Below are 8,414 nucleotides of genomic sequence, written 5' to 3' on the forward strand. Positions count from 1 at the left end.
CCCCTCCCCCACCCCCTCCTCCTTTCCACCGCGGTGCGGTGTGTTTACCGCCGGTCCATGGTTTGATGTTTTGATTCCGCAACAATTCTCTTTTAACGTCAATAGAAATGGATTGCCCTATGAATCAGTTCGAAGCGGGATTAGGAAAGTCACTTGTTTGTATCGAGTACCCGGGGCGTGTGGTCAATGTGGACAAAATGATTAGTACTCTCGGGGGAATTCGAAATATATCCACTGTGAGTGGAGGTTAACTCGCATGCATATTGTGAATGAAATGAATAAAAGAGACTATGTTGTTAATTTTCTTTGTTAATCGTTGTAGGCATACTGTGAGAAAAACCGTAGACTCGAATTAAGATTTCGTCCTGATGATGTATTCTGTAAACCAGCTTGTGGCGACAAACAGCAAGTGTCCGCAGTCCTTTTGAAAGTTAAAGTGAGGCGAAGAAAATCCGATGATCAGATAGTCAAGGTCAAGACAAATGTTGTTGGAAAAATTAACTCGGTGTTTAGGTTTACCAGTGAGTTGGTCACAATTCTGCAGGAGTGTGAACTGTTGAAGTGTTGTCTGTCAACCATTTTTACGCCCCTCTCTATTATTTACAGATCTCTGTGATTTTCAATATTTGTCAATGCATGCACCTCCTAATGATTTAACAAAAATGGAATGCATCTACAATACACTCGTCCCAGATGGAATAGTTCCTCTGTCATGGATTAATAAACCTGCCATGTATTTTCTTCCACCTGCAGCCTTTTCGCGAATGGATACAGTCCAGGTAAAGTCTTAATCATAGCTCTGAATGTTTTCAATCACAGCACGATCACAGAACAACTTACTATGTACTGCTTCTGTTCTGAACTCCCTTTAGGGTTACATGTACCGCAAAGATGCTCCCTCAGAAGCTGCAGTACCACACAATATCATTGGAAGAACTCGGAGAAGAAGATCAATTCATGCAGTTTTTGTGAACTTTGATGTTCCTGAGATCCCAAATCAGCCTAGAGAAATGGCTCTTAAATTATTACAGGTGAAATTTTTGGAAGATTTACATCTCAATGTTGTTAAAAAGGTAATCAAAAAACATCCAATACTTTTCTTTTTTTCCTGAAATTTTGGTTTATTTTTTGGATGACGCGTTGTTTTTCTCAATAGCTGTTTGAAGAGCGCCCTGTATGGTCCAAATATGCACTTATGTGTAAAACAAACTACACCAGTGATCAGATGAAGTTTCTACTGCCGACTGTTGCTTATTACTTTGTCACTGGTCCCTGGAGAGTCATGTGGGTTCGATTTGGATATGACCCTCGTAAAGATACATCTGCACGAATTTATCAGACCCTAGATTACCGTCTACGGCGGAAGGGTAAGAGGATATTAAAGGCACAATTGATTGACCAATAGATTTTATCCTCTCATGCTTGTGCAACTTAAATTTTCTAGGTGGAATGACCACAAAGGTCAAAGCTAAGAGGAGTTATACAAACTATCTTCTTCCCTATAAGTTGACTCCAGCATGTCAAGCCAAAGTTGCGCTTTTGAATAAGGAGTTACCATACAGTGATATGGAGGCAACTGCTAAGTCTAAGAATGATTCTGAGTATCGAGAAAGTAATTACATGTTCACACCAGGCATGGTTCCACCAAGCCGACAGATGTTTTACCAAGTAGGTATCCCCACTTTTTGTAGTTTTTGAAAAAGTCGTTCATAACACATTAAGTATGATATTATTTCTTCCAGTACTGTGATGTCCAAGTACCTGAAATCCAGGAAATGATGCAGAAATTGCCTTTACCCTTGCCTGATTTCAAATGTCATGAAAGAGATGGATGGCTGCCATCTGGTTTTGCAGATCAATGCAGAGAAATAATAAACAATCTTGTTATTGAAACTTTGAAGACTGTTAGCCCTCTCACAGGTAAATCTGGAACTAAGCCAATTTCTGAACTTACAATGGAAACTGGTGTGTAATAATCTACAATTGTTCTTTTCACTTTTTTTCATAGATGAAACAAGCAGCTCTGAGGCTACCACATCCAGAAAATTAGAGGGTTTATCAGATTCCAGTGATTCTGATGAACAGGATGAGGAAGATGAAATTGGAGAGTGGGAAGTTGATGAGGATGATTTGCAAGAAGATGATGCGATCTGATTCACATACTCCAAGCTGTGTAAATTAGTCCGTTCAAATGTGTATGTGTATTTAATGATATACAAAGATTAATTTTTTTTAGACTTATTTACTGATCCTTTACTTAAATACACCTCTGAATTCTAGTCAGCCATCAAATTTGCAGAAGACAATTGATACGATCTTCTAAGTGGACATCCTTTTCCTTTCTACTAATAAAATCTTGAAGCTTATTGTTCTTTTTAACATTAAGGTTTCTAATAGTAAGGGCCTTGTGATGGTCTTTAATTCTGTTCTTTTCTTCTAGTTTAATTTCCTCGCGTAAAGATTGCATCTTTTTCCACACAGGCTTTTGACCACTCTTCCTATTGGTTTCGGAGATTAAAACTTTAGAAGCTATTGGTGTCATACTTGAACGATTGTTGGTCATCTGGCTTGGGGAGTTAATTTTGATTTCATTTGCAGTAGAAACAGAACTTGGAGTTCCATTAATTCTATTAATATGCATGTTTCTCTTGCTTGAATTGAAAGGAGAGGGTGATGCTGACATAACAGCTGACACATTAAGTCCTGCAAATCGGTCTTTCTTCTTTTTCTTCTTGGTGGACATAACTATTGAACACTCAGCAGCAGGAGTTTCACATGTGGGAGCTTTCTCTGGAATTTGCTTTTGGAATGGGATAATTGTTTCATTCTTGCAGACTAAACAGCGAAGAACCTGGAGATCAAATTAAGAATGAAATTAGCCACTTTCATAAGATATATTGTATCCCCAAGAAAAGAGAAGATCTTTATTCTCACCAGTTTGTTTTTGTTAGTCTGTTGGTGTCTCTTTAGCAAGCTCGATTCTACACGAGTCAGTTTTTCTGGTTCTTTTTCAAACTTCCTCAAAATCTTCATCATCCGTGGTCCAGGAGTCGACTTTGAAACAACTTTTAGTGCAAACTTCCCTGTGTTCCACACCTCGCAACACTTTGGACACATCATGGTGTCGCATTTACTAATCTGCTTACCACTGAGAGCAGAGCAAATCCATCTGAAAGAACACATCAAACAATTAATACCTAGAAAAGAAAGTTGCGAAATAATTTGATTTGACATCCTTGTCAGTAGAACATAACCTGTCACTTAGATAACAAAGAAATGAGGATAACACTTACAGGAAGTGACTTTTGAGGTGACTTAGACTCCCCTCGTTAGAAAGTCGGTTTGCTGCATTAGACAGGTGAAATGACTGCTTATCAGTCATTTTGATCTCTGCAAATTTGTTGGCTGATTGTTGCAGGAATGACGTGATGGTGCGTCTGCAACAGCAGTCGAAGGCGAAAAGGGGAGGTTATGTTTAGGTTTAGGTAGCCTCGCAAGAGCCTTCGCTTCGCTGACGAAAACGAGTGGGTATGAAAATATTGCATGTACTCTGTTCCCACCTCCACCGGTGTCGATCACGATTGATTCAGTCGGCTGGGAATGTGTTCAGTGTCGGCCGACTTTAATCTATTTAATTGAGTAATAATAACCATGGAGAATGATGTCATTGATGCCCTTCAAGATGTTGGGTAGGTGCCTTGAAATTATATTTAGTAGCACTGATTGTATCTCAGAAACTTTGCGTTGAAATGTGAAGGAAGGTTAAGGCGTCGCTGTCATTCAAACATTTGTAATAATTATGACAAAAATGTTTCATTTAATTATCTTTGTTACTCGGTCAACTTAATTTTTCGATATTTATTTCATGCTGTAGAGTTGTGTTGATAATTCAATATTCAATTTGTGAGTTTCATATCATCCAAACCATGAAAGCTTTTTTATTCCCTGTAATTGCGTAGGTACAATGGGCCAATATTGGGAGAAGGGGGTCTTGATAAAGCCCTTGAAGGAACCACAAAATCAGAAGAATTCAGGAAAGCAGTTGTGTGGTTAGCAGCTGAGCTGAAGGCATTATGCAAATTGGACGAGCAGGTCAATGACATCTCTACTTCAGAGGATAGTGCGTCGTTTCTTTTAGAGCTAAGCAGCTTTCTCAAAGAAATTGGTAAGGTCAACAATAAAGGATTTAACTTACTACCCACTTAAAATGCCAATAACTACATCTTAAACTCATCCAATATGTTTTCAGGTTGTCAGTACAAGTTTCTAACTGAGGGACATATTTCTGAACGACTGAATGGCAAACGAAATGCTCTGTTACTTCTTCACTATCTTGTAACTGAACTCCAGTCTGCTCGAATGATAGCAGTTAAAAAACCTTCAATCTCTTCTTTTATGGAAATAAAACTTGTGAGTATGGTACTTTTACCAGTAGTTGATGTATTTCTTAAAAAAGAGTAAAGCCACTGTTTTTTCCTGTTATCTACAGCAAGAAACATCCACAGCAAGTGAGCTCAAAAATATGTTGATAGCATTGAAATTTCCCAAGCCACCAGATAATATTCAGCCTGCTCAGCTGTTTGTTAAAGTGGAACAAAGAGTGAGTCTCCCCATTTGATGATAGGAGAGTAAACTTTGTTTTCCGTATGCCAACCTACATTTTAATTTTTATTTGTTTTACTCAGCTAAAAGAAGTTATATCCAAAGCCCCAGCAGATCTTTTAAGCCAACCTCTGTTTCAAGGAGTACTGACAGATAAGCAGTGGCATCAGCTTTCAAATATCCAAAGAGATCTGCATGATGAGTACCGTATGCGTCGAGAAATGTTAATTAAGCGCTTAGATGTCACAGTACAGTCATTTCAGGTGAGCTATACTTGTAATTCCCACATAAATATTTCCCTGTATTATCTATACTTATCAAATAATTTTATTTCAGTGGTCTGATAGGGTAAAGCATAAAGGAGAAGAAATAGCAAATGCAATGGCTGTCAAACGGAGGGCTATGTCTTCTGAGCCAACTGTAGAATTATCGGATTTACTTGCAGCACGTGTAGATCTTGCAATTATAGAGAAAACAAGTAGTGCAAACGTCAGAAAGAATACGCAGACACAACTTACCAAAGTTATTATTGGTCGGGTATGTCTTATTCCATCATTTCCCATGATTTTGATCCTCATGGTACTCCTGTTTCATTTTTCATTTCAAATATGAAATATGAATGTAATTCCCTGCTAGGTTCCTGATCGTGGTGGGCGCACAACTGACCAAGCACCGCCTCCACCAGAAATGCCCAGCTGGCAGAAGGAGCGGAGTGCAGGTAAGAATTTTTTAATCAGGATGATGAAAATAACTATGGTGGCAGACTTGCCTATAATTCTGTGCTTTACATTTCCGTAGGTGGAGGTGGGGGCCGAGGCGGCGGCGGCAGGGGTGGTGGTGGCGGCGGCGGCGGAGGAGGAGGTCGGGGAGGGCGCGGTGGACACGGTGGCCACGGTGGTGGAGGTGGCGATAGGAACCGCGTCCAGGGCGGCTGGAACCAGGGAAGCAACGATCGAGGCCAGGGCGGCTACAACCGGGACCGGGACCAGGGCCGCGACCAGGGGAGAGCAAACAGAGACCAGGCGGGCGGCTGGAACAGGGGCGGTCAGGACCGCGAGCAAGGTGGCGGCTGGAACAGGGGCGGTCAGGACCGCGAGCAAGGGGGCGGCTGGAACAGGGGAGGTCAGGACCGCGAGCAAGGGGGCGGCTGGAACAGGGGCGGTCAGGGTCAGGACCGCGACCGGGGCTACGGAGGTGGGAGGGGAGGTGGTGGAGGTGGAGGGTACAGGGACCAAGGGCACCACGGCGGCAGAGGAGGTGGCAGGAGAGATAATAATTATAGGTGAAAAGACTTAATCGTAACAAAATATTGTATAAAAATGTCGTACTTTACTTTAGCAATATATTATTGTAATAAATTTTTCTGTTAAATAAAGAGTCGCCGAAGTCTGGTTAACTTAAGTTGTTATTTTTTACTAACACTTCTGCAGCTTTTTTCTTTTTAACTTTGCATTCAGCACTATAATTACATGTTTGAAACCAACAAATGTGGAGAGATTGTTGAACGAACACTATTGCTTCTCCTTGGGGTGCTCTTTTCAGCATTCATTTATTTGTGGTGAGAGTTGCTGTTGAGGTGAGCCATAAAATTACTCAGTATCAGCTTACTACAGTCATTTTATTCTCTCTAAATAATTGAAAGAGTTGTTCTCACTTTGCCTGCTTCTTACAGTTCTGGGGCCGAACTTCTCAATGTATGAGTAACTAATAATAGCTTAGGTGCTGAATCTTCTGTTCTGCAATATCCACAATACAAGTATTAAAGGTAAGATTTAATTTTGAAACTTTTTTGATTTCTGTTGTATCAAGTCTTAGATAAAGCATATAAATTGATGAAAATCTGTATTTCTTTTCCTTTTAGGTGATTCCCATTAAAATCATTTTTTCCTCTGAGATTGATGAGGATGATCTCTCCAAACTGAGGGCAAACTTTCATGGTCAGACTACAATGGTGTTTTACATGGTGAGTACAACATCTGGAGAGGGGTTTCAATTTTGCTTTTTATTTTCATCAAGATGAATATAGTCTTCAACTGGCATGCACATGGTAGTGTTCAACTGTATGGTGCACACTCTTAGGCATTGGATAGGAAATTTGAATACTGGTGTTCAACAGTAAATTTGAACACTGTAAAGTGTCTAAAGCTTAATGGCAAGTCCCAGAGTTGCACACTTCCAACTTTACTGTTAAACAAGTATTAGTATTCAAATGTTCAGTTTAAACACTTATTTAAGAGTGTGCAATGTGGTGTGGAGCACTTGCATGGGCTGGGCACGCCAGTTCCACACTTTGTTTATCAGTATAGACTTACATATTTGTGTTTAAATCATTGGGCATTAAACTAATCTTTACTGTTAAGCTCCTTGGAAATTTCTACTAGTTCTGATTTTGAGGTGTCGAAATACTATCTCTCAGGTCCACTCTCTGGCCCATTCTCTGGCCCATTCTCAATATTGAGGAGGGCACATTTATAATACATTGATTAAAAGCATTTGCAATCAAATTAGGATGAGACCAGGGCCTTTTATGAACTGAGAGGATTATCCTTACAGGACTATGCTCAGTTTTGTTAATAATATTTCATGGGGATTTGTGTTTTGTTTAGTTTAGTTTATTTATATTTCAGTTCGAAGAAATACAGAATTGAAATACAGATCAAAAGTATACTTTGATGCAAACAGCACAACTGATTTCTGGTTTTAATCTTTGATACATACAGTCCCCAAAAAATTTTCAGGCGGGATTCAATTTTTTTTGTTTTTTTTACCTGTTAATTGAGTCAGCAGAAATAAATTTTGAAGCCTCTACGATCCCCAATGTCTTTAACATTTTTGCTGCACTAATGATTGCGAGAGAGGAAAGATAGATATATTTAGTAGGACTGGACAAAACAAGGACTTACAATTTTGCTGTTTTACTTTATTAATTTTTATGAAGTCTTACAAATATCTATCTATAATGTGTTTAGGTTCTGATTTTTCTTCTATCTCTTCTGTGATTTTGCACTTTTTCCTGCTCAAGGACAGGCGGAAGGCGGAAATATTCCAGGTTGTGCCAACTAATGCTCATTTTTCTCATTAGTCCTTGAATAATTGATAAAAATGTAAAGTAAATAATATGGAAACAGAGTGCAAAGTGCATAAATATTTATATATTCCGCCTGTGAACGTTTGACGTTGAGTTGACATTGTTTTGTCCTAGGCAATGCTTTTGAAGCATGGCAAGTTAATGTTATGGAGCTCCCTGTAGAGGAGTTGGTGTAACCATGATATATGAAGACCAAAATTCTGTTTTTACCCTTGTTGCAGGAAGACCGTCCATGAGTTGCATTTGCGCTTGACATATCAGCTACGCAGCCGTCAGCTGTCACCCAATGTATGCTATATCGGCGTCACAGCACAGCATGAGAAATGGCCCCTTTTTCTCATGATCACAGGAATGAATCTGGTAAGTTTTGACTTTTTATGTAATTTTAACAAAAAAATATCAATATATTATGGTAGAATCATGATGGGTAAAAGTTTATTTTGGTATTTGTTTCTATTAGGGGGTTACTTCTTGCTATATCTTTGCTGTCTTTTTGCTATCTCCACATATACCGCTTATTACTTGATCCTAAAATATGTTGTCGTGTGTTGATTTGAGTGGAGGGAAGTGAGAGAGGCAAATCATCAGAGAGTCAGTTACAGTAATGCTACTATTTATTTCATTTATCTGGTACAGTCGTAGTAAAATAGGAAGTGATGCTGGTTCTTGTCCAAAGGGATGTGCCTGGACTTGAAGCTGGCCACCTGTAACATAGAAAGTTCAT

The 8,414-nt window shown here is 39.4% G+C and overlaps 3 protein-coding genes and 1 long non-coding RNA gene across 5 annotated transcripts; 3 read left to right on the top strand and 1 right to left on the bottom strand.

Moving 5' to 3' along the window:
• The first annotated feature begins 31 nt into the window (after positions 1–31).
• Positions 32–2,231, top strand: LOC113211860 (general transcription factor 3C polypeptide 5). The gene is made up of 8 exons (XM_026430381.2): positions 32–236; positions 323–521; positions 607–779; positions 873–1,073; positions 1,157–1,367; positions 1,445–1,668; positions 1,743–1,920; positions 2,009–2,231. Exons 1-8 carry the CDS (start codon positions 108–110, stop codon positions 2,152–2,154), a joined length of 1,461 nt encoding a protein of 486 aa, XP_026286166.1. The 5' UTR covers positions 32–107; the 3' UTR covers positions 2,155–2,231.
• LOC113211862 (uncharacterized) lies at positions 2,223–3,485 on the bottom strand. Its single transcript, XM_026430383.2, has 3 exons — positions 3,294–3,485; positions 2,935–3,169; positions 2,223–2,851 (listed from the first exon to the last, which is right to left on the bottom strand). Exons 1-3 carry the CDS (start codon positions 3,380–3,382, stop codon positions 2,288–2,290), a joined length of 888 nt encoding a protein of 295 aa, XP_026286168.2. The 5' UTR covers positions 3,383–3,485; the 3' UTR covers positions 2,223–2,287.
• Positions 3,486–3,531: 46 nt separating this feature from the next.
• Positions 3,532–5,998, top strand: LOC113211861 (protein FAM98B). 2 transcript variants are annotated; one of them, XM_052267117.1, is made up of 9 exons: positions 3,532–3,689; positions 3,960–4,165; positions 4,250–4,410; positions 4,490–4,600; positions 4,686–4,865; positions 4,939–5,139; positions 5,239–5,320; positions 5,401–5,664; positions 5,704–5,998. In XM_052267117.1, exons 1-9 carry the CDS (start codon positions 3,652–3,654, stop codon positions 5,886–5,888), a joined length of 1,428 nt encoding a protein of 475 aa, XP_052123077.1. In that variant the 5' UTR covers positions 3,532–3,651; the 3' UTR covers positions 5,889–5,998. The 2 variants fall into 2 exon arrangements, with proteins under 2 accessions (XP_052123077.1, XP_026286167.2); XM_026430382.2 differs by having other exon boundaries at positions 5,401–5,998.
• Positions 5,999–6,196: 198 nt separating this feature from the next.
• LOC127749346 (uncharacterized) lies at positions 6,197–8,370 on the top strand. Its single transcript, XR_008011087.1, has 3 exons — positions 6,197–6,367; positions 6,464–6,565; positions 7,912–8,370. It is a non-coding gene; the product is annotated as an uncharacterized LOC127749346 (long non-coding RNA).
• Positions 8,371–8,414: the final 44 nt, after the last annotated feature.

This window comes from Frankliniella occidentalis, unplaced genomic scaffold, assembly GCF_000697945.3.
Source record: "Frankliniella occidentalis isolate FOCC.00 unplaced genomic scaffold, Focc_3.1 Scaffold3, whole genome shotgun sequence".
NCBI lineage: Eukaryota > Metazoa > Arthropoda > Insecta > Thysanoptera > Thripidae > Frankliniella > Frankliniella occidentalis.